Here is a 25,603-nt window from a genome sequence, read left to right as displayed (position 1 = left end):
GCGCATTGCCTGAGGCGTGCAGTAAAGGCGGAGCACTGACACAGATACACGCGCCCAGAGCGGTCTGTGCTGCTCTCCCCCACAGGGCAGCAGGCAGTGCAAATGTCCCTTCTAGCAATGCCGATCCGGCCTTCTCTCAGCCGCGCTGCCGGGGTGCAGCTCCGGTCACAGGGTGATGTCCTGATGCCCCAGGAGGGGAGTGCCCTGCCATGCTCCTCTGCCCACCTGGGTCTCCTGTGCCGGCACCGGGTGTGCAGCTCCTCACACCGAGCCCGCAGCCTTGTCCCCGGGCTGTGTGTGTGCTGCTAGGACTTGGGTTGGGCCTGTTTGTTCCCTCTGGTCAGATAAGTGTTCCTTCCCCTCTGCAGAAGAAGAAGGCATCTTTCTTTCTCCTCTGGAGAAGTACAAAGCATCTTCTTGCTGGGGAGAGCATTTGGGAGGGAAGTGGAAGAGGAAATGGGGTGACAGCCGTCAACAGATTTCTAGTTTGTCTCAATCTGGTCACACTCAAACGTTGTGGAAACTGCCTAAAAACATCACCTAAAAACATCGCTGCTTTGTAGCAGTGTAGGCCCTCTCCAAGTCTGGTGTTCCTGAGTTGTCATGGAGACATGCAAAATAAAAGGAGTTGGAAATTCCCAAGGAAAGGGTAGTGGGGGATCTCTTACAGGGAAAGGCTGATGGGATTTGAGAGGTGCTTTGGAAATGAGGTGGTAGCTTCATGCTGAATGTGAGCTGGCATGAGAGAGCTGTTTGAGCTCCCTGTCAGGCCATGCCCTCAGCATCATTCCAGAACTGGCTTAGGAAGAGCCATCTGTGACTGAGCTTTTAGCCAAGTAGGTTTTGGTTTTAAGCAAAACTGCAATCGTCTATTAATGCATCACTGACACTTAAGTACCAAAACTAACACCTCGTTGTTAAACTAATTTATCTTGTTTTTAATTAATTACAGCTATGAGTGAGTCTGGAAGTTTTGCAGCATCACGTTCTAGACGTGAGAGGAAGAATAGAAGAGGCCAGCAAGAAGCGCTTGAACGTCTGAAAAAAGCCAAAGCTGGGGAAAAATTAAAATATGAGGTGAAAATTCGTCATCTTCTTAATTAAAAGTGCATGTGAGCTGAGAAGATAAGTAAAAGTTAGAGGAACCAAAATAAGCCTTTCAGATCAGCTTTTGTGTTTTTAATCATGTATGTTTTTCTGAGTGTAGCTGTAGTTTTCTGCTTTCTGATATAATTTATTTTTTCTTTCTGTTTTCAAAACTAACCCAGTTTTGTTAACTGCCATTGCTTGAGAACTATGCTGTAAGGAAGGACCAATTTTTAAAATTGCATAAGTAATGTTATGATAGGAAGTACCTTTTTTTAAAATCTCAAATTATATGAAACTTTAATTCCAGAACTTTACATGACTGCAATCCATTAATATTGATATGCTGTGTTTCCACAAATAGACCTCAGTTTAAGTGGTGGAAGTAAAATCTGTCAGTGTAACATTGATACTGTAACATTGTCCAGTCTGGTGCCAACAGGAAGTGACTTCCTCATTGAGGTGAATAAATGTAAAGAAACCAGAAGTCCTTAAATCATTAACATGCAAATTTTCTGTGAACACTCTGCTTGGGTACATCAAATCTCTTTCCTTTTCATTCAGCTCAGATTGGTGTTTGAGACTAGAGCCAAGGGCACAAGTTTTCACTGCTAGGTTTTTTATTTTTTAATTTTTTTTTTTGTAATGAAATGAGCAATAAAGCAAGTAGCTTTCAAATGAAATCTCTGCCAGGGCTTCAGTAGATTTTGAGTTTCAGTATACTGTGATAGTTTTAAGAATTGATAGCTTGTCTTTTATGACTGCCAAAAGTTGTAGGGTTCCTACACAGTGTAGCAGTGTAGGAACCCTACATGCATTCTTGGGGATTTTTACATTCTGCCTGATGATCTGCAGTATTGATGGTCTGGAAACTGTTAATCCTCAGTGTATCTTAACTGTAGGTTGAGGAGTTCACAGGTGTTTATGATGAAATAGATGAGGATGAATACTCCAAGATGGTCAGAGACCGTCAGGATGATGACTGGATTGTTGATGATGGTAAGTTAAGATTAATTTGGAGAGTTATTTTGGTTCTAGTGTTATAATTCAATTAGGCTTCATAATGTTCATGCTTTGAGGTAAGTTATTGTTAGTACATTCTTAAAATTTGTTTTGGGAGGCAAGACAAAGGCATTCTTTTAATGGAAATTAATCTTGGATTGTTCTCATAGTAGTCTGTTGGGATGGTAATGAAAATATTTTTCCATGAAGACCTGTTGTTGAAATTTTATTTCCAGTTATCAGTGTTACAATTTTACCAAAAAAAGTATTTTTATGGATAATTTCTAATGAAACACGTAAGAATATATTTAGTCTAATAGAAGATACAGCTGAGAGTGCTGTAGTTTTTAATACTTACTTTTGTAACTTTTGCTCTGTATTAAAGGGGGAAAAATGTTTAAATATGTAAAAAACTCAGGAATATCAGAAGACAGAATTTAAACCACAGTTTTTAAACATTTTTTCTACAGATGGGATAGGTTATGTAGAAGATGGAAGGGAAATCTTTGATGAAGATCTGGATGATGATGCTCTTATTTCCAATAAGAAAGGTAACTTGCATGTGACCACCGGAGACTGTCTGCCAGAATCTTTTAAAAGGTGCCCAAAATGGGCAACTTGCTGCCATCAGTAAATGTGATAAATATGGCCAAATGACAGATTACTTTGTGTTCTTACTTGAAGCTCTGTCATCTGGTGCCTGTGGATTTTATTCAGCCCCAGTGATGCAGAGGATTGAGGCTCACAAATTGAGGTCACATCACTGTTTGCTGCCTCAGCACAACTGGGGCACTGCTGCTCAGTCTGCTGTGGAATGGGGATTCACTTCTAGGAAAAATGCATCTGGGAGGACTCTTGGTTTTCAAAGCCATGCCTAAAAGATGTGTGGTTTCTCTTGACCACTGAAGTACTTGCATGCTTGTAGGAATCTTGGATCATATGATTTTCCCATTTTTTAATGTAATCTGGTGGCAAACTGAGAAACTGAGTCTGATGTTGAGAATCCAAGCCTAGTGCCAAACTCCTGGACACTCATTTTTTATTCCCTGGAAATCCTTCCATGTGAAGTATCTCTGTCCTTTTTCTGGACTATGCAAAAGGCATCTCTGACATGATTAGCAAAGAGAGAGTTATGAGAGGGTTTTTCATTTTTTGTGTGTGCATGACAGCTGCTACAAAGCTGAAAGATGACTAGGCTTCATTTCAGCCAGAAGTGCAAAGGTAGAAGAGGCAGACTACCTTGGCTATCTGCCCCTTTTAATAACTGGACCTGTAAACATTGATTTTTATTTACATGAAATTCACATTTTAAATTTTTTTTTTTTTTGGTAGGAAAAGGTGGCAGAACATCTACAATTGATAAAAAGAATGTGAAAAAATCCGTGGTGTCAAAGCCAAACACAATTAAGTCTATGTTTATGGCCAGTGCTGGGAAGAAAAACACAGATGTAAGTTTGTACATTTTTGAATTTAAATATTTCTGACTTGTTCACAGTTTTAGTGAGAATGGAGTAAACCAAAGTCTCACTTTAGTTTCTTGTGTCTAGTGAGACAAACTTCTGTTATGATCCCTTGTGTATGGAGCATTTCTGAAAGTGTTGTGTGTATTTTATGGAAATCCTCTAGTCATTTACTGCTGTTCTCCTGATAGGGTTTGCACATGTAACTGAGACCTGTTTGGCTAATCTTACCTTACAGAAAACTGTGGACCTGTCCAAGGATGATTTACTGGGGGATATTCTTCAAGATATTAGTGCTGAAGTAAGTGTGTTAATAAAATCTCTTGGAAACAACCTTAATCCATTAATTTGTCATGGAACACACCAAGAAAATACATTTTTTGGTGAAACTAGACAATCTAAGACTGATTTCATCCACAGCACATCTCATTGATATATTCCACAAGTGTGCTGTTGTCTCTGCTGTGCAGATGTTGCATGACTGCATTGCTTGGTAAGGCAATACCTCTATGACCTGATTACAGATGGTGATCTTTATATCAAGATGATGTGAAGCCTGTGCTAATGCAGCCTTCAGGGTTTGAGTGACAGGAGTGAAAGAGGACTTGGTTGCCTCTGAGTTGTGTGCTGTGTGTCTGTCACCACACCTCAGCTTAGGGCATCTCCATGTGAGCTGTATGGGAGGAGCTGAGGGAGCAGTGTTTCAGCAGGTGATGTAACTGAACCTCTGTCTGCCTCCTGCTTCCCATGATTTCCTGCAGGGAACCAGGTTAACACTCCCTTGGAGGCAGGAGTGCAGGGTTGGACTGTCTCAAATATGTGATGCCCTTTGAGCAAGATTTCTTAAAACAAAAAGGATTGCTCACATGTAAATGTTGAAACTGCTGTAGTGGTGAGATACTGAGGTGGAATATGTTGAAACATAATAAGCTAAATATGTTTTTTCAGCCCAGTAAAGGGTATAGGATGTCCCAATGTAAAGTTATTCTCTTAGTTTTGTGTTCTTATTATTTTACTCCTCCTTATGGCATCTGATTGAGGCTATAAAGCCCCCCATGACTGAAACTGCCCCCGCCACCCCCGGTATCATTAAAGAAATGCAATTTAATGCTGTCAGATTTGTGGAACGTTGATTAGGGAAAATAATTACACTATGGCTTCTATTTACTTAAGTACTAGTTAGCTACTGATTTTTTTTTGTTTTGTTGTTTGTTTTGTAAAATTTCTGTTGTTATTAGCTGTTGATAAGGTCAAGTATAAAATATCTGTAAATAAGTAAAATATAAATGAGTTAAAATGTATTTTCCTCTAGTGGAACAGTACTGAAAGAGCACTTTAGCCTTTCATGAGACATGTATCTTCAGTACTACTGCTTCAGCAGATAGGAAAAACAGCACAAATTATTCTGGTACTTGTGCAATAAAGGCACAGTTAGCTATTGAAACTCTCACTGTTTGAAAACTATTTCACTTATTGATGGCAGTTTTCCTCAGATTGTTTCCTCTCCCAAAACACCTAGTGTGTGTCTTCATGGGCTCATTGCTCAGGTAACATTATTTTATGGGGCTGGGTTTCATATCAGGAGGTGTTTTCTTCATCAGGCAAAAATATTGGTGTCTCTCTTTCTTTTGGATGGAAAATCTTACTAACCAAGGCAAAAGAAAATACTAAACAACTTTTACTTTTGTCACTTTCTCTGTTTTTTCAATATTCAGACAGTTCAGCTAAGTCCACCACCAGTTATAGTGCTGAAAAGGAAAAGATCTGCTGGAGTACCACTCAATCCTTTCTCTGTACAGTCCCAAACTCCTAAGGTAAAGAGGGAAAAAAATGTTCTTATTGCTAATAAGACCTAATCTGTGTTTTTGTTGATTTGAATACTGTTGACTTTTGTTTCTCCTCCTGGAAATTAACTTTCTCCTAAGCTTCCATAGCAGTGTTACAGTGTAACTTTGTGCTTTCTTCTGCATTGCCTTTCATGTGAACACATAAACAGTGCAATTAGTTTGTGTCTGTAGTATAGTAGGAGTTTGTAGCTGGTGCATTTGATCCGTGAAACCGTTGTTACAATGTTCAGTGCAACACATGAGGGTGAGTTTCTGCTCTGTCTCTTTTCCAAGGAGCAGAAAAGTCCCTTGTGGCAAGGAGAGCAGGATGGGAGGTGAAATAAGCAGCAGTGTGGAAAAGGATAAGAAACCAATCATTTGCAGAAATGGAAAACAAATGGAAAATTGTTGCTATGGGTAGAAGTTTGCCCTAGTGGAAGATTTTGGAGTGAGAGGAGGATGGGCTGCTGAGGATGGAAGCCTAGCATTTTATTAGGATTTCTGGTAAATGGAAGGGACTTTATAGCTGGAAATATGAAGAGATAGTTGGTAATGGTCTGTAGAAGGAAAATGAAGTAGTGTAGATATGTCTCATTGGTGAAACCTTCTGTGACATCAGCTCTTATGTTGAAAATAATCACCAGTGCTGCTCATCTTAACAGTTGTCATCAAAACTAGAAGCAATTGCAAAAAATGGGGACATGTAGTAAGAGAGGATCATGGTGCAAAATATGTGTAACTTTTCTTCTACCCTTGGTTACTTGATCTGCAAATAGCAAGTCAAAGGTTTTATTTATTTTTTTCTTTGCTCTTACAAGATTATTTTTAACTCATGGTGGAAATGTTTTTCAGGTAATCACTCCTATATCAAAGAAAGCACCTGCTCATGTCAGAAAGGAAGCTACTCCTCCAGCTTCATTTCATCCTAAGCACCCCAATAATACAGCAAAATCTGTCAGAGTCTCTGAAAATGAGGACACCAAGCATGTACAAAAACCTATAGAAAATGAGAGAATGGTGAAGGCAGTAGGAGAGAAAGCTACTAAAGGTATCAAAAGTAAATGAAAACCCAGTTCTGGAAATTCTTTAAATATGGTCTAGTAGTTCTAAAACACTTGTTAAATTGTACTAGTTTAGCTAGAACAAAGTATCATATTTAAGCTATCAATACTGTATATTATGGTCATGCTTATAGTGTGCTATCTCTGCATACTGCTATGGTGTGCAGTGTGTCATTTTGATGATTCAAGCCTTTAGCTGTACCTGCAGCACTTCCAGATGATGATCAGGGAATGATGGATTTTGATGAGGAGGACTTTGATGAACCTATGGAAGCAGAGCATGTGGAAACTGTACCTGAGACAGCTGAAAGCTTGAAAAGAGACAATGAAATTGAGAAGAAAGAGACAGAGCAGCTGGAATCAGAGAAGAAGGAGACTTCTGCCTTGTAAGAATCTCTTTTGCTTCTTTTTATTCTTCCACTAAGAAGGCTCTCAGTTTCCATTCACCTTAGATTTAGCTTCATATTTGTCTTTGCCACAGGGATAATTGTGATATAGACAGAATAATGCTATGCAATGTTTTTTTCTTTGTAGTTACATTAAAAATAGTAACATGCTGATAGTTACTTAATTGAAAAATATTTGATGTTTTTGGGTTCTAGCATGTGACAACACGTATTTCAGCACACTGAGCTGACTCAATGTAAGTGTTGAATAGTGAACTTTGATGTCAGTAAGCAAAACCAAGGAATTTCTAACAATACTTACTCTAAATCTGAAAGTATTTTGTAATAGATGTAGGTAAAAGTTTTGTTGCTAAAAGTAATGGTGAACAGCTCTGTCTTTGGAAATAGGAAAAAAGATAGGCTTTTCCCTGGTTTTGGATTTTTTTAATTGTTTGGAAAATCTTGAATCATATGTTTCCATAAGCAAATATTCAAACTGTAAAATAGTTGAATGATGAAAGAGACCTAAACATCAAATGACTGAAAAGGTAGTTTTGTTGAAATAATCCATTGTTCCCACTAAGCAACTTGTATGGATGGATGGATATATTGGATATGTGAAGAATTGAATTGACCTAGGCTGAAATAGCAGGTGACTGATTTTCAAAGCCTATGTGTGGTCTCAAGGCCCATACTTAAATGTGGGTTTCTGTCTTTGTCACTCCATCCCTCTTTGCAGAAGAAACCTGAGGTAACCCAGCTGTTGGGAATGTTGCTTGGTAGTGGAAAGAGAAACAAAAGGTGTGAGAATATAGGCCTGGAAAAAAGCAAAATGGTAATTATAGCAAAGGCACAATTTTAATTGTTTTTTATTCTTCTGCAAAACCTGCAGAAATTGTTCTCTCCCAGGTCTCTCATGTTGGGACAGAATTGATGAGGATGAAGCTGATCTAGTAGCAGCGGAAGTTCAACTGGACCCCAATCTCCTTCCACTGGTGAATGGGGAAAGTGATGATCAAGTGTTCAGATTTTATTGGCTGGATGCTTATGAAGATCAGTTCAGTCAGCCAGGTAACTGTTCAGCTAAGGCAGAAAATACTAATCTGATTCTTTTTGTTCAGATTTTTTTTTTGAAAATTGGGGTTTTCAGACTTGACTGAATTACATCCGGTTGCTTTGTGTGTCTAAGATGTTCTAAGATCTCTTGTATTTCTGTACCCCTGTACAGAAGAGGCAGAGCAGGGCACTGTGGGGTCAGAGGGTCATCTCTTGGCCTAGGATAGAGGTAGGGAAGTAAAAGGGACCTACTAGCACTGTTCAGTGTTGGTGACCCATTGCCTTTCTTAAAACTTTACACACTCCAGGAGCAAGCTGAAGTTGTTAATTTCTTGCTCAGTGATGCAACAACTGAGCATGCTTTCTTGTTTTTGGAAAAGTGGCTCAAAATTCACGTGGATGAATAAAAAGCCTGAACTATAGCAGTTGCATGAAAGTTTATGCAAAGGAAGTTATGTCTGTCAAGGAAGGAAGGTGGTCTGAAAAATACAAGGTCTCTCTTGTATCCCCTAATTCAAACTATCTAAATCTTGAAGGTTGTCTTCTAATTAAGATTGCTAGCTCTCATAGTCTTCAAATTGCATCATTCTGATCTCTGACAAAACAATTTGTGTTCACGTGTTCTGAGCACTTCCCATCCATCCTCTCATTTTATCAGCAGCTTTAGGATATTGGGTTTCTAGTTTGTGCTTCATGTGTGTTTACCAGAAGGTTCTTTCACATGTTGGTGGAGGTTTTTTTCAGTTGAAGATGTAAGCATTGAGTGAGATACATTTCTTTGTTAACACCTTTTATTGTGAGTTGGGATGCCAAACTTAAATATGAGACTCTGTTGGGCTGAACAGCTTGGTGATGGGAGTGGTAATAATCACAGATATCTTGATGAAATCAATGGCTCTAATATAAAATTGCTACTTGTAAAGAACCCGCTATTGTTATTTTTCCTTTTTTTTGTCTTTTAAGTCAGTGATTGCTGAATGGAACATAATTATGAAAGGATTTCTGTTCCTTGCATGCAAGGAGTGTTCTTTTCTCATTATGACTTTTTCAGGATTGAATAATAAAGACTGCACCTGTTTTCAATTAGTAATGTAGAAGAGAAAATTTTGATATTGCTTTTTGTTTAACATGTTCATGATCTTTGTTTGTGCCTCATTTGCTGTGATGTCAAATGCATTGCCTGAAGAGTAAATACTATAGCATAATCATAAGACTCTTTCAAACTTAATGATTTTTTGGAGGCTTACTTTTCATAATTCCCTTTATGATCTTAGGCAGAGAACTCGAGAATTGTGATCCTATTAACATTTTAAAGAAATAACGAATAAAACCTGCCCTTATTTTTTTCCCCTCTGCAAGACATTTTCCCTGTGTCTTGACTTTGCTTACCTTTTGGTTCATTTAGTAGCATGATCTTTCTTTTCACAGGCTTTGATTTTTAAGCTTTATTTGTATTTTTTCTTGCTTTATTCTTTCCATAGTCTTGCAGGGGATAGGGCCTGATATATCTCAGTTGATTTTTGGGGTTTTTTTTTGGTTTTGCATGAAATGTCTCTGGAAACTGTTTGAAGTTAGTTCTGCTTTTACTGTCTGTGGGGGTGATACTGTGTGCCAGTGTTCAACGGATGATCTCAAAAGGTTCCTTCCATTCTAAATTAATCTAATTCTGTGAAGTCTGGTTATTAAGACCACTTATTTCTCTGTGCTGGAGTTGATAAAAGTTTGTCTTTGTAATCCAGGCAGCTTTTTACCCTTTCTCTGACTGGCTCTTGTATCCTTCTTTCTACTCCCCTGCTTATATGTATTCCTCTGACAGATTAACTACTCCATGCTCTTAATATTTCCGGCTGTTCAAGCAGTCAGTTACTGTTTTGTAGTCTCTCTCTGTTTCATCTTTCCATATGATACAAACCTATCTAAGGAGGGTTTTTTTATCCCTTAACAAAAAAGTAAAAGATTGCTGGGGACAAGAACTTCATCTTCCCTGTCACTTAGATCTGCAATTGGAGCTCTTTCTCGATACTTCTATTCAAACTGTCTAAATCTTCAAGATTGCCTCTGTATTAAAATTTCTTAAGATACTTTGTGCAGCTGAAACTTGTATCCTGGCTCTCATCATCTTCAAAACCACAGCATTCTCTGTCCTTGACAAAAGTAGTCTTGTGCACATCTATTCCAAGCACTCAGAAAATGATTTTTCATAGCCTGTCACGTTGACTCTGTCATCCATCCTAGTGCATCTTCACTGATTTATCTTTGCACTAATGGAGTAAGAAAGGTGCCTTTATGTCTGATAGATCTGCTGGCAAAGATAAGTTAAAACTCTTAACCAAGGGCTTGTTTGTGCATTGCCAGGCCAAGGAGAAATGCAGATTCTATGCATGACACCCTGTTTCTGAGGCAGTCTCAGCCATGGATATTTCTGTTTTCATCGATAGTAGTGTGCTGTAGGAAGAGTGTCTTCAATATAATCAAATTCCAAATTATTTGGAGCTTGAAGGGAACCTGGTAAAGCCAGGTTTCTGAGCTGTACTTGGATGTTTTTTGTACTTGTAATTTGCAAACTGTTTGTGACAGTTGAGTGCCTTGGTACTGTGTTATTTTTAAGTTTGACATGATTTGATTGGCAGTTTGCAGCATTTTGTTCTATTGCCAAGATCTCTGGTCCCAAAGATGTGCATGTACTGTAAGGACATTGTCCACAGTGAAGTCAGTTGCCTTTAGTCCTGCTCTGTATGATCTTTCTGAGTGTCTCCCTGGGTTACAGTGCTGTCTTGGCACCCAGGATTCCTAGGAATGTCATGCATCTTTTGGTGTCCTCATTTGTTAAAAATAGTCACTTGAAAGCTGATCAGCTTCTATTGTTGTCTTCAGAATGTTTTTCTACACATTTTATTGGTCATTGAGCCTTGATCCCAGGGTACTGAAGTGTAGGGAAAAGGAGTCAATTGTAGTGGTCTAGGTGAGGAGTGGAGAACTGGAGTTAACACATGTGAGAGGACTGATTGACAGCACAGGCGTTCTCACCATCTTCAGCTTTCACTGACATCTTTCTCCTTCCTCTCTCTCTCCAGGGATTATCAAACTAATACAGACAGCAATGGAATATCAGAACAGAATTTTGAGACTGGCTGTGAAATGCCATTTTGGATTTTACATACCAGGTGTTACTATAGCAATGGAGGTAGAGACAGGAAGAATGATACAGGTGTCTGTTTGTAAAGCTGGTGTTTAAAACAATTTAGAATGTGCTGATGCATTGGGAAGGTTTGTTGTTCAAGGACCTAACACAGCAATGGTTGTGTTTCAATGCGAGAATACATTATAAGCTGCTTCAAGCAAGATTAGAAATGATTAATTGTAAAACTGCATATTGAATTCTATGCCCTTCTTCCTTAGGTGTGGTATTTTTGTTTGGCAAAGTTTGGATTGAATCTGCAAACACCTATGTCAGCTGTTGTGTGACAGTGAAAAATATTGAGAGAACTGTTTATCTGCTGCCACGTGAAACAGTAAGTGTGACTTTTAAACACGTCAAACATAAGTGCCTTTCATCCTGCTTATGGCAGGTTGGGAGTTTAGCAGTGTTTATGGAAGCTGTTGGAAGCCAGTGTTGTCTGATGTAGGTGATAAAGTTAAAAACAATGTGTGCATCACATGTGAGCTGCAGAGTAGAGCCCTGTGACTTTCCCTGACCCTAACTAACAAAGGCAGACAATTTTTTATCTTTTGCTGCTTTGCAAATAAAGTGGTCTTGAAGTCTGGAGAATTTAGTGCTTTTTAACCCTCTGTTTCAAGTAATATTTTCTAAATTTGGGATTTCTTGGCTGATTGCATTTTAGCTCTTCCTAAAAAAAGAGATACATGATTCATAATAGCAAATTATATTCAACATATTGTCATTTCTGCTGACATTTTTGTTAATTTGTAAAACCTCACTTCTGTTTTTGAGGAAATCGACCCATCTTCTGGTAAAGAGACAGAGACTCCAGTAACTATAATGAGTGTTTTCAAGGAATTTAATGACACCATTTCACCAAAGTACAAGATCATGAAGTTCAAATCCAAGGTTTGTTTGCAAGCATCCTGTTTGGTCATTTTCTCTTGTTCTGGTTTGTAAGGTGGGAAGGCTGTTGAAACAGGGAAGGAGGCTGTGCCAAATTGCAGATATATAACTCCTGATATGTGTAAATTTACCTGCTTGTAAAAATCATCCGAAATACCTATATTCCTTTAAGAATGGTAAATCTGCAACATGATTATTCCACCAGAAGTTTAAACAATGCTTTTGTAAATAGTCACTCATTAGCTTCTTTAAAACTGAGCTGAGTGTCAGACAGGCTTGCTGAGCTGTTTTTGAGAATGCAGAACAGATAGAAGTTCTGATACCTAAAGCTTTAGTAACAGCTCATGTTGTCAGTTTATAATGAAAGGTTGTGTTGTCCAGCAGATAAATCAGTACTCTGGGATTACACTGTCTTTGCATTTGACCAGACATCTTATTGAACTTTATCTCTTGGCATGCCTCATCCTTCTTCTCACCTTCACAGATTTATCTTGTAGAGTGCATGCTGCTCAGAGCGTGGATTGTCATAGTGTGGCTGTGCAGGAGGTAACAAGTGAGGACTCACATTCAGTCTTGAAAGCTGTTCTGTGCTTAGAGTGATGGGCAGTAGTCTTAAAAGTGTTACTTCGCTGTGCTCTGTTTGCTCAACAAATCTTTAAAATGACATTGGAAAAACAAAATGTTGCTATAATGGAAACTTTGCACATAAATTAATATAATATATTAATATAATACTTTCAGGAGTCTGCAGGAAAAGAGCTGATACTGCTGAGAATGTTGCAGATTTGGACTGAATTAGTTTGCTAGTGTCAGAGCTTTATTGTCCATTTACATAGAGCATTTGTCTTTTATAGGGGAGGGCAGAGGTGGGAAGCTTGGATGGGGAAATGTGGCAAACATTCAGCTTAGGGGAAAAATCTGTTCTGACTGAAGTACTCAGAAAAGTTTATATTTCTTGAAGTAATATGTCATTAGTCTGGCAAAGCTGATTTTCATTAGATGTAACTTTCCCCATCCTGGCAATCTTGTGATTTTACAGGATTCATTCCTGAATAGTTAATCAGGAAGTGAGATGAAAAGTAAAAATGTAGGAAGAATGGAATTTAACAATATGTAAATGAGGGAAAATAAAAACAGTTTGTGTGATAATTCAGGTTGGGAAGATTCTCAGGAGGTCATCTCATGCAACACTAGCTAGACTCATTCTGAAAGTTTCAGTTGTTAAAGTGAAAACGTGAGCAGTGTTTCTCAAATACTGAAATCATGCAAGACAGGACATCTTTTCAGCAACTTGTAGCTTCGTGTGTTATTTACTGAGTTCAGGGAAAATGGATGTGACATCAGTACTTTGTGAAACCTTTTTTTTTTCTCTAGCATATTTTTTCTCTCAAAACTGATGTAAATGTAGACTTTTCAGTTTTCTGTTTTTATCTTGTATACTTGATTATAACATAACTACATGTGGAATCAGGAGTAAATTTATTCTGAAAGGAGTAAATTTAACAATAGATAAAACAACAAGTTGCTGATAGCTCACTGTTCAAAAATCCTTTCAGGAATGAGGGAGAGAACTCAAAGAAAATTTTTCATCAAAAGAAAGGAGTACACTTGTATTCTAGAAAGGAAAGAGGGAGAAAGATCTCAAAAGGTGAAGTTCTGCTTACAGAATTTTGGGAGACCATCTTTTCCATGGTGTGCCAAGTGAGAATAATGTGAATGAAGTAGTAGAGTAATGTAGTTGAACATTCAAAGAAGGCTCTTTAAAATCAAGGTAAAACCTGTCAAATTTTTACTGAGCTTACACAGAACTCAGGGCAGAAGACCCAACAGTTTTGGGCCTTTTGCAGCTGCGGCACGTGGGGTCCTTGGATGTAACACAGGAGTGGGGAAGTGGGAGCACTAAGACACTGTTGTGATTTTCCCTTAAATATTGTAACACTTGATCACCATCATTAAAGGGTGAAAGGAAAGAGGAAAGATTAACTCAAGTGACTACTGGTACAAAAGATGGCAATTAGAAGGATGAGACAAAAGGACAGTTATACCAGAGATGACTGTGAAAGAGCTTTAATTTTTTTTTAGCTAGTAAAGTGAAGAATAATGATCAGACCTGTTTGCTCTCTAGAAACATTAAAAGGGGATGAACAGCCAGAGAGCTATTTAAAGGAGAGTTTTAGCAAAAGAGTGAATTTGTAATTTTTAATTCATGAATAAATTAGGCAGCATAGCTGGCACAGGGAAGCTCTGAAATAACTTACCAGAATTGTTTCTGAAGAGTAAGATTTCAAATTATTTTGAATTCTTAAGTAAACTGGGTTTTATTAAAAGGATAAAAGCTATCCAGCTTTATTTTTCTTGTGTAATATTCTGCTAATTCTGATAGTTACTGCATTCTGGTAGGGTTTAATAAGAACTGGAGATAGTAGGAAGGTATGGCAGTAGTAATATGGGAGGTAAGAGAAAGTAGAGGATGGTAGAGCAGGGCTGTTAGTGGGGTCCTGGGAGGAGTATTCAAAGATAGTATTGCAGTGACTCAGATGTTCCAGATTACACAAAATTGAACAAGTGGCACCAAATCTGGCCAGGCTTATGCCTTTGCAGCAGGGAGGCTTTGTGCTTTCTGCAAGATAATTGTAGAAGTAATGGGGTTGTCCCATTACTGTGTCCTCTTTTTTTTCTCTTCCTCCCTTAGATACCTGAATGTACCTGACTTTGTTTTTCACAAGGAGCCATCAACCTCCTTTTCATTGTACTCATACCACCAGAGACAAGGTGTTGTTACACAGCCCTTGCATCTGCGTGTCCATAGGGGTGTGCAGGGCTCTGAATTGAAATGGTTTGTGACATTCGCCTAAAGGAATGCCCCAAAGACGTGATCTTCACCCAGTTGTGACTCTATGTAGTAAAGGGCTACTGGGATTTAGAAGATCTCCCCTGCTCTGTGATGTGCAGCCAGTGGTTCAGTGCTGTGCTGTTAAGGGTTGTTGTTTTGAAAGACTTCAAACAAATGGCTGTGCTGCTCCGGTGAGGCTTGTGAGCAATGCATTCAGAGTAAGGTGAAGTCTCAGTGTTTGCATAGCTCTGTGAAACTGATAGCCACTCTTCTTCCATCATTGGCTGGAAATCAGGAGGGTTACTGACATCCCTGACAGAGTTCTTTTACTGACAGAGTTCTTTTATTCAGAATATCCCTCTTTGTGATGATGTGGAGACACTGAGGCAGGTTGTTCTCTTGGCCTTGCCAGCTCCCAACTTTGTCCCTTTAAACACACTTAAGCTGTATAATTTCCTGCTGCACCTGCTGCTAATTGTAGCTTCAATGGGTTGCACTGCTGCCAAGTTAGCAAGTCTTCACAAATCAATTTGAAAGCAGCCTTACTCCACTTGGGAACTTAGCAGCTAATCACTGCTGCTCATTTCTGCTCTCTGAAGGGCCACTTGAAGGGCAGATTATTCTGCAGCAAGCATTCATTCACTGAGTTATGACCAGACTGGTGTAATTGAGCTGAGCTCTGTGCAATAACGCAGATGAAACACTACAGCTGACTATTTTTATACTATGTTCATCCTAGTTTGCAACAAGAACTTGTTTAAAGCCTGAGAGGTTTTTATTAAAATTAAAAAAAGAGGCGGGGGAGCAGCAGTGATATGTGCTAAAAGCAATGTATCTATTGCTTCTTTTTGCTATTGCCTTCTATTATGTCACAGCTCTGATCTGCTCCTGTTAGGTGCTGCTGTGGCTCAGCAGTTCAGATCTACATTTGCATGGTTAATTTGCAATGCTGATCTGTTCATAGTGGTGCTCTTTTGTCAAGTTATGTTACACTTGTGTTTCCATGAAACTGTTGATGCCATAGTATTTTCTGGATTTGTCTGCCTCCTATTTATAGCAGAGGTCCCTCACCTCTCCTGCCTGGGCTTTGCAGCCTTACACCTGCAGTAGCACATGAAGTAGCAAGCTTCCAACAGCACCTCTTGTAGTACCCTGAGGGAACTATTGCTGATGCTGTTAATTCAAGGAAAAAAACCCCAGCCTTTCAACCCCCAAACCAAATAACTTCAAGTTTGCCTAACTGTGTATGTATTTTGTTAATTTAAAAATTTCATTCCCATTTATGGTGATTTTGCTTTTTCTTATTGAACATTCTCCAGTGGCATAGTATGCTGAGTCTGGTGTAGAAAGTGGTGAACATGGTGCATTGTCCAGTGAGAAATGTGATTTTTAATTTAAGGTGCCTCTAGGAATTCCTGTAATAAATTAATGTGCTAGCATAGTTATAATATAATAACAGTATGTAACATGGTGCAGATGGTTTGTAAAGTACTACAGGGCAGAACACAGATATGACATGGTAGAGCATGGCATTTCAGCAGGTGCCAGAACACTGTTGCACAGGATATTGTAATATTTTGGAAAAAGAAAGTAGTTATTCTTCGAAACTGACAAGCTGTGTTATAGAAAATTGTTATTGTTCTTGAGGAAAGCAGAAGTGATACTTAACTTCAGACTTCTTTACTGTCTTAGTTAGAGATACATAAACAAACTGGACTACTTTCTAGTGAAACCTAAGTCACTTAAATGAAAAATAAAGTAGAGTCACAGAAATGATCTCCTGTGAGCATGTGATGAAAGCTGGCAGATGGTTGGGAAATCATCTCTCTTGGGTTCCTCTCTGGAGTGCTGGTACACAAAAGCTGCACAAAAGGGAGGAGTTGTGTGCAGTTACAGGGATAAGTCTGGCTGGGATCACAGACATAGTGGGTAGGGTGTTGTTAAGGCGGGCTGGGATAGCAAGGAGGGGGAAGGAAGCCCTTTTGTGGATCAGGGCCGTGGGAATGCATGGAGCCTGCCTGAAGGTGGGCACAGAGCTGGTCAGGATTAGAGGTTGGGCTTTTGGAAGGGACATCATGGTGGAGACAGGAAAGGCAAATCCCACCTGGAGCTGAGTCTGTTGAGAGAGACATAGACCAGTAGGAAAGGCTGCTGTAGGTACAGGCAGACTAGGAGAAAAGTGCTACTGACAGGGACAGGCCATGTGGTGACAGAGGTCATGGAATAAGCTCTGATACTGCATGTCTTCTTCACCTTGGTCTTCACTGCTTAGTCCAACTTTTAGCAGTCTCTGATGGCCAAGAGACCTGAAGGAAAGCCTGAAGCAAAGAAGACTTGTCCTCAGAGGAGGAGGATCAGGTTAGGGCACATTTAAACAAATTGGACAGATAAAGGTAAGTGGGATCTGATGGGATGCACCCCTGTGTGTGCAGAGGGAGCTGGCTAATGTCAGAAGGTGTTTGGGAGTGTTTGGTGCAGATTCACCGAGGGAAAAAGATACTTCCCCAAGCTGGTGGCCTTCTGGGAAGACATGGACTGCTTTGGTGGACAGGAGGAGAGCAGTGACTGTTGTTTGTCTTGCCTCCAGTAAGGCTGTGAGTGCTGCCTGCCATGGCATCCTCACAGACAAATGATGGGGAGGGGGCCAGTGAAGTGGGCAGAGGGATGGGCTGAAAACCAGGTGCCCTACTGGGCTCAAAGCTGTGATCACTGGCACAAAATCTAGGTGGAGGCCAGTCCCTAGAGGTGCACCCCAAGGGCTGATTCTGGATCCAGTCCTGCTGAGCATCCTGTTAATGATTTGGGTGGTTGCATGGAGCACACACAGGGCTAGTCTGCAGGCAGTACAAAACCAGGAGAGGCTGATATACCAGATGGATGTGCTGTCAAAGGAATTTAGACAGGCTGGATATATCTTATGACCTATAGGAATCCCATCAAATACCAAAAAAAAGGAAGTGGTCCTGTATGAAGACTGGAATAGCCTCAGGCACTAGTAGGTGATGGTGGCTGACTGGCTGAAAGCAGCCTTGCAGGAAAGGACCTGCTCATCTTGGTACAAGGTTGGACAAGAGCCAACCCTGTAGCCTTGGGGACAAGGCTGCCATGGGCATTACCAGCAGTGTCAAGAGCTGGTCCTTTCCCCTTTGCAGCCTTGGTGAGCACCTGCTGTGTTCAGCTGAGCTCCTCTGTGTGAGGAATGATGTGTGCTACTGGAACAAATCCACAATAGCACCACCAAGATAGTTACAGGGCCTGGAGTATCTGTCATGTGAGGAGAAGCTGAGAAACCTGGGACTGCTCAGCCTGCAGAAGAGAAAGTTCAGGGCAAGGGATTGGCAGTGCAGATCTTTTAATTGTTTATCAATCTTTGATGAGCATTAGTAAAGATGACTGGCATACTTCTTGCTGGTGCCCAATGGAGGACAAGAGCAACAGATAACATTTGAAACAGGTGAAATTTATCAGAAGCTGAAACACTGCTTTACTGTAAGGGAGATGAAACACTAGCACAGGTTGCCCTAGAGAGGCTATGGAGTCTCCATCCTTGGGAATATTCATATCTGGCTGGAGAGAACCCTGAGCAACCCGCTGTGATTGACCAAGCTCTGAGCAGGCAGCTGCACTAGACAATGCCTGGAGTTCCCTTTCCATCTCAGCCATTTTGGGATTTTGCAGTGATCTGCAGGCGCCAGTTCTCATGAGTATGTCTGAAAGCTGTGAATTTAATGAATATTTCTGAGTTTGCCTAACTGCTAGGTGTTTTTTTTTGGTAGTGGTTAGTATACTTGCAAGTCAATTCTGTAGAAACTCTTGATGCTAAGAAAACATTTAGAGGTTAAAAACAGACTCTAAAATATTCTTACTGTCTTCAGCCGGTTGTAATGAGTTGCAGAATTGGTAATATATGATCAAGCCCATGATATTTGAAATGTGTGTTTTGCCTGGCCTTTTTTTCTTTAGCTTTCTTATTGGACAGAATGAATATTCAATTGGGAGATACTGAAAATATAATACCTTTGTTTTGTATAGAAAGTGGAAAAACACTACGCTTTTGAGATTCCCGATGTACCAGCAAAATCTGAATACCTAGAAGTTAAATATTCAGTGAGTATAATTAATCTGATAAAATATCATACCTTCCTTTTTTATCTAATTAAGTTTACAGCGTGAGCAGTTTCTGTATTAAAATGGTCACTGATCATTGTCAGTCTTGGCTGATGTGTCCAGTGTGCATGAAGAACTTAAACTTCAGTGAGTTTTTACATTACTCGCCTGATTTTTTAAGTGGAGCTCATAGTGTGATTTCCTCAATTACTGTAGGGTATTATGGGTTAGGGCTTTGCTTGTGGGGGATGAGGGTGATTTCAGTACTGTAGGTGCTGTCTGAATGTGGTTTGTCAACCTTGAAGACTTCAGTGGGGTGAAATGACTCCCTGCTCTGTTACTTGTTAGGCTGAATGCCCTCGGCTTCCCCAAGACCTGAAGGGACAAACATTCTCACATGTCTTTGGAACCAACACCTCTAGCCTGGAACTTCTCTTGATGAATCAGAAGATCAAAGGACCCTGCTGGCTGGAAATAAAAAATCCACGTATGGTGGTTTGCATGTGAAATACCTGGTTACCAGGAAACACATACAGTTATAGATTGGAGAGTAATAGGGGGAATTTAAATTATACAGATGAATTATAATTTTTCACATTAACCTTGCAACTTATTGCTTTAATTTTCATTATCTATAACCTTGCAATTTACTGCTTAATTTTCATTATCTGGTACAAATTTTAAGTTATTCTTCCTTTTTTGGAGTGACAAATATCTGTATAAAGTTGTGCACTGTACAGATGAGATTATAATTTTCAGTGCCTATGAGAAGGGACTGTGCAGTGCCTAGCAGCTCTGTTTGATGATGACTACCCTAATGCCATGTATATGGAGCTAAACTTACTTGATTTGCAAATGTCTCATCTTTCTGCTCTTGATAACTTAAGATTTCGGTTTTTTCTCCAAATATGTATTTTTTAGAACAAATGGCTGCTAGATGGTTTTTTTTTAGTTTGTGAATTAGATTTTTATTTATTTTTTCCTGACACTTGGAAAAGTTTGTGGTGTGGAGCTGTTAATTTAAAATCTGCCTCATGATTGGCACGTAGCACTTAGAAGTGGTTGTGCTGCTTTATTTTGGTTTGGTAAGAACCCTTTATTCAATGTGTGCTGCATATTCCCATGATTATAGGGATGTTGATCATACTGGACAAAAGCTGCATCTGTTGCTGCTGTATCCTTGGGGCACAGTGCAGAACTGACTGTGGGAATGCTGACACCAGAGGATTCTCCTCTCAGCAGCTCACTCAGTCACTGACAGAACTGATACCAGTACAGATGACTCTGTGTAAAGCTTCCTGAAGTATTTTTTGGGTTATGCAGACCTTGATCCAAACCTTTTCTTTTTTATTTGGTGTTGAAGAGCTCCTGCTGACTAGGAAGTCAGGTCCAGGGAGTTAGCAAAAATTGGGCAGGATTAGTGTGTGTCTTGGACTGTCCCACCAGGACAAAACATTGGAAGGGTGTGCTCTGAGCAGCAGTGCCATCAGAGAAGCCTTGTCTGTGGTTCCCAGAAGAGTGGAGGTGGTTTGTGTTGTTTCCTCAGAGCCTTCAAATCAGCCGCTCAGCTGGTGTAAAGTGGAGGCTGTGGCCATGAAGCCTGGCTTGGTGAACGTGGTTAAAGAGCTTTCTCCTCCTCCTCCTCTGGTGGTCATGTCCTTCAGCATGAAGACCATCCAGAACCCAAAGACTCACCAGAATGAGGTAAGTAATCTGCTCTCATTTTGGTTTGGTTTTGTTCTTTGACATATATTAAAGTCTCCTAAGACTTGGAAGACCCTCATAAAACATGTTTTAAATATATTTACTCTTGAAAAGTTTCTCTGTTCTAGGCTTTTCAAAGAAATTTTTACTGGGATTTCACTCTGGCCTAGGGGTCCTGCTTGGTGAGAATGTTTACTGTGACAGTGGACCCATGTATGTTTTCAAGCCTTCTGTTTTCTCTGTTGTGCCTCATAGTTATAAATGAGACTGCCCCAACACAGCTGTTAATGGATTACTATTAATTAATTACTAAGCTAGAGCTAATCATAGGTTATAGATAAAATGACCAGGCTTTTCTGCTAATAAAACTCATTTTAAAATGAGGATTTGGTCTTGATCTTAGAGCACCTGCTATTCTGCTGTAAGATCTTTCCTCAGAAAGGAAGAGAGATGTAGGGGCCGCTCTCACTTGTGGACTGCAGACCGCAATGTGCACTAGGCAGTTTTTTTTAACATAACTCTCATTAATGGGAGAAGAGATTTAGTATTCACAAATAGGATAGGACAGTTGTTTCTGGCTAATTGAATTGAAGACTAATATGTTGGCTAATTTTTCAAGCAGAATTATTCCTCATAGTGAATTAAATTTTTTTTTGGTGGAAGTATGGAAAATAAGGGGTTTCTGACCAAAGTAACGGGACATATACATGGTACCAACAGGACTTAGCTTGCCAAGATGCTTTAAAGCCTTTCTGCTTTATTTTCTGTTGGGTTTTCCTGATCAGTGTCTGAGAAGCCAGGCCAAGCAGTCAGAAGCATCATTAAAGCTTCTGGCTTCCAAACATGAAACACTAAACCTCTTGGCCACTTGGCAGTGTTGATTGATTGCTCAGGGCAGCCCTTTTTGAAATGAGGCTTATCTCCCCTGCACTCCATGGGGAGTCCTTTACATTGTGGGGTCTGGTCAGATTCAGAACAAAAACTGATAAATTAGAAGTTTTTCAAAATGAATTATTTTTTCTCTCAAATGTATAATGATTTATGAGCAAGTGCTGTTTTGTTTCCTTGAAATCAATTGATAGCCTCTTTTCAACTACTTGAAGTTGGAATTAAAATAAGAAAGATCTGTTGGAGAAACAAGAGAAAAGAGATGAGAAACTTTAAAAAAGAAAAAGGATGGAAGAAATGAGAATGGATAGTAGTCATGCTCATTTGTGATTATGAAGTTGTGTGTTCTATATATCCTTGGTATAGGTTGTGGCTCTTGCAGCTCTGGTTCATCAGAAATTTCCTTTGGATAAGGCTCCACCTCAGCCTCCTTTTCAAACACACTTCTGTGGTATGTACTTGGAACAGTTTGAATAGAAAAATTATTAATTCCATGATTTTTCTTTTATTGTTCTGTTTTGGTTTTTTGGTTGTGGGCGGGGTTATATGAATTTATTTATTAAAATTTTTATTTCTTTCTGTCACTAGAGCAATAGTGGCCTAAAATAGACAACTGACAAAATTTCAACTCTCAAACAGGCTTTTCTCCCCATTTTTAGCTTCACTGGTTACTGACTTTTTATTGAAAACTTAATTTAAAAAAATCTTAATTTGAGATAATGTAAAGTAACCCTGCTCTATACAGGGTTATACAGTTTCCTGTATTTTTTATTGGTTTTACTCCAGTTTTCTCTACCCATCAATATAGACAATTAATTTACTGCCACTTTAATTATTTTTTTGTTCAGCTCTTCTGAACTGAATTATTTATAAAGTTTTCTTAGGGTAAAAAATGTTGCAGCATTGTCATTGCAGTAATATCAGCTAAACTTTGAGATTCAGACACTGACTGGAAGTGATGAGGTGTTGAATGCTTGTGAGAGGAAGCTCTGCAGGAGCTGTGGCCCATAGTTTTAATGTCCAATAATAACCTCAAATATGACTTGATTCAGATTTGTTAATGCTTTAGTAATTTGGAATTTTGGTAATTACTTGGTTAATTTAATTACTAATTTAGTAATTACTTGGTTATCTTAAAGACAGTATTCACCTAAAGCTGCTGTTTGAGAATCAGAGGTCAGTTTTCTCAGCTCACTTTGTTGTGAATGGGTGCTTTTGGGGAGGGAACAGTTAGGAACTTGGATGTAAACACAAATATCACTTTTTGCAGCTGTTTCCAAACCGAGTGATTGCATTTTTCCTTATGACTTCAAAGAAGCCATTAAAAAGAAGGTAATTTCATTTTGTTACCCTTCTGATTGCAGTACCTTATAGAATATGAACGTTATGGTGCTTTTGATAAGTGGTGAAGAGAAATAGTTGAAGGAATGGAATTATTATTTAGTTAGTTTTCCACTCTGCAAAATTAAATCCAGGTATTTATTCTGTGTTCTGTGTTGTTTGTAAAAAAGTGGTGTGTGCTCTGTGTGATTCAGTATTGCTGCTAATTGTGTTCTTAAAATAGAGTAGTGTTAGAAAGGAGAGTTGGCAAGATTTTGCAAACAGGCTAAAATTGTGGTTCATTTTCATTATACATGACGGTACTCATAGTAAACTATGAGAATTTGTTTCTTCTTTTATTGGAGAGTAAAGTCTATCAAAATTTAGAAGATGTCCTTTCTGAGGGGAGGTGGGAGAGCTGGCAGAATAATAAAGTAACTTATTTTTGTTTTTTCTCTATTTCTGTGTGATCTTAAAGTCTGTGATTGAAAGATGCATATGGAACATTTTCCTGGTGTGCTTGATTCTTATGAGGCTCTTAAAATATCACACCTGCATTCAAAAGCAGAATGGGAAAAAGCCTCTAAGAAAAGCTTTCCAATGTCTATGGGAGTGAGGAAAAAATCCTTGAATTACAGAAGGGAAAGCAGAACTCTGTGGTGCTTTGTTATTGTCTTGTAACTGGTAGGGGAGAGGAGATGCTTCCATTTTAAACTTATTGGGTAATTGAAATCAGGTGCTCTCTTGCTCCTTTTAGAATGCTAAAATAGAGATTGCTGCAACAGAGAGAACACTGCTGGGATTTTTCCTTGCGAAGATTCACAAAATTGACCCAGATGTTGTTGTGGTGAGTAGTTCTGAGACTCTGAGAGTTAAATTCAAGCACATTGTCAGTTGGTCAGCTTTGTTCTTTTTCTTTTGTCCCCTTAGAGGCTTTTTAATGCTTGTCTTAGACTGCCTTATGAATTGAGTTTGCTTATGAGACAGCAGGTATATTTTGATACAAAGATGATACAGAATTTTCCCTGACAGCATTTTATACATACTATTATTTCCTATAATAGCTAAAATAGGCAGTATTTTCACAATACCTGAAACAAGTTAGAGGTTTTTTCTTTCCTCAGAAAGACAAAACACAACAAAACTCTGGTTTTGTAGAAAAATGGGAACTCTTGGTATACTTAAGATTCTGTTGCAATTCAGATGCTCATATAATTTGTGTTTATGCTGTAAATCAAAATAACCATCTATACAATTGCATGAGATCTGAGAAAAATTTTGCAATAAGCATACTTATGTTTTCTACTGTTTTAGCAGCTGAGGGTTTATTATAATTACTCATTTTCCTTTTTTTGTTATGTTTAATTAATGTGCAGTACTAACTTTCACATAATAAAATTCTGAAGACAATTTGAAGTTGGTTTAAAAACTTGTTAGATTTATGTATTTACCTAACTTCTGTAGGTAGATACAAATAGTTAAGTGATGGGAATATGATAAAATGAGCAGCCAATGCCTGATGTTTTCAGCTCACTGCAGCTGGTATCCAGTGTTTGCCCTGTGACCTAAGCTTCCTGGTGCCTATGGCAGGGAATCAGAAGAAGCACTGCAGCCAGTGGCTTAAAATTGAAGATACCAAGAGCAGGGGTGTGAGCGCTCCTATCCTGAAAACAGCAGAGCTGTGTTAGTGCAGTGTAATTTGCACCTGGTTTAATTAGTGCTGTTGAAATGCTGCTCCCATCTTAAGGAGCTGCTTCTACAGCACAGTTTTGCACAGAGGTACCTGCTGGAGTGGAGCTGCAGTTCCTGGTGGCTGGCTCATGTTCCTCAGGGCAGCATTTTGCTTTCAGCTGAGGCTACAGACCAGTGTCATCAATGTAATCTATTCAGCACTGTTTAAAATATTGCTGGAGTGCTTTGATATGTAAATGTTGCTTGCAAGGTGTTCCTATCCAGATTTAACAGCTGTTCCTGTTGTACTATCACAGGAAAAAAATTACAGTATTTTGATACCACTATTGTGACTTTCACAGGTGGAGAAGAAAGGAATTACTCTTAGCTTAAGTTTATATGCTCTGTGAAGAATGTTGTGGAATTTTTCTGGAAAGCTTTAAATCTTAATCTCTGGTATCAAAGCATGAAGCTGTATTGTGTGTGCAATGAGCCAGTTACAGAGCTGATTTTGGTATTCTGCTGAACAGCATTGTTAGTGTTAAGACTAATGAGTTCTGTTGATGAACATTCTCTTAGAAAGTGCTTTCTACAAGAGAGATAATGCCATCAATTAGTTGGAAAAAATCACAAAGGGCAAAGGAATACTGAGTGTGTGAAAGTAAGTCTTTCAATTTGCATTTGTTGTAACCTTTTTTGTTATTTTTTCTGCTTCAAGGGTCATAATATTTATGGATTTGATCTGGAAGTGCTGCTTCAAAGAATTAATTTGTGCAAAGTCCCTCACTGGTCCAAGATAGGTCGACTGAGGAGGTCTAATATGCCAAAGCTTGGGGTAATAAGATTGCTTAAGTCTTTTAAGCCCCTTTATGTTGCATGTGATTAAAAATGAATTAGTTTTTCTGAGGAATTGTAAATGTGACACTGATGTATTTTTACTGTTGGTCATGCTGAATTTCGTGGGTCCCAGATCAGAAATTATGAGTGTTTATATGACTTTTATTACAGTAATAGGATAAACTGATTTTCAAGTTAGGCTAATTTAGTTTACTTATCTCAACTAGATGATAGTAATGACAGATTAATTGCAGTAGTCTTTACTGTATCTGTCTTTGTCTGCAGTAACTGTAAAATGAG

The 25,603-nt window shown here is 39.0% G+C and overlaps 1 protein-coding gene across 1 annotated transcript in view; it reads left to right on the top strand.

The window, feature by feature from the left end:
• POLA1 (DNA polymerase alpha 1, catalytic subunit) overlaps nt 1-25,603 on the top strand; it is a 186,488-nt gene that overhangs the window by 624 nt on the left and 160,261 nt on the right. The window contains 18 exon segments of the mRNA XM_026791818.2: nt 953-1,077; nt 1,989-2,085; nt 2,559-2,639; nt 3,421-3,536; nt 3,787-3,849; nt 5,264-5,362; nt 6,227-6,422; nt 6,644-6,821; nt 7,714-7,892; nt 11,277-11,389; nt 11,830-11,946; nt 18,809-18,883; nt 19,232-19,370; nt 20,430-20,587; nt 21,842-21,926; nt 22,746-22,807; nt 23,553-23,642; nt 25,185-25,301. Of these exon segments, the coding sequence (XP_026647619.2) occupies nt 953-1,077; nt 1,989-2,085; nt 2,559-2,639; nt 3,421-3,536; nt 3,787-3,849; nt 5,264-5,362; nt 6,227-6,422; nt 6,644-6,821; nt 7,714-7,892; nt 11,277-11,389; nt 11,830-11,946; nt 18,809-18,883; nt 19,232-19,370; nt 20,430-20,587; nt 21,842-21,926; nt 22,746-22,807; nt 23,553-23,642; nt 25,185-25,301 (2,090 nt within the window).

This window comes from Zonotrichia albicollis, chromosome 2 (assembly GCF_047830755.1).
Source record: "Zonotrichia albicollis isolate bZonAlb1 chromosome 2, bZonAlb1.hap1, whole genome shotgun sequence".
Taxonomy (NCBI): domain Eukaryota; kingdom Metazoa; phylum Chordata; class Aves; order Passeriformes; family Passerellidae; genus Zonotrichia; species Zonotrichia albicollis.
The sequence above is the reverse complement of the archived record's forward strand: the minus strand, read 5'-3'. Positions and strand labels throughout refer to the sequence as shown.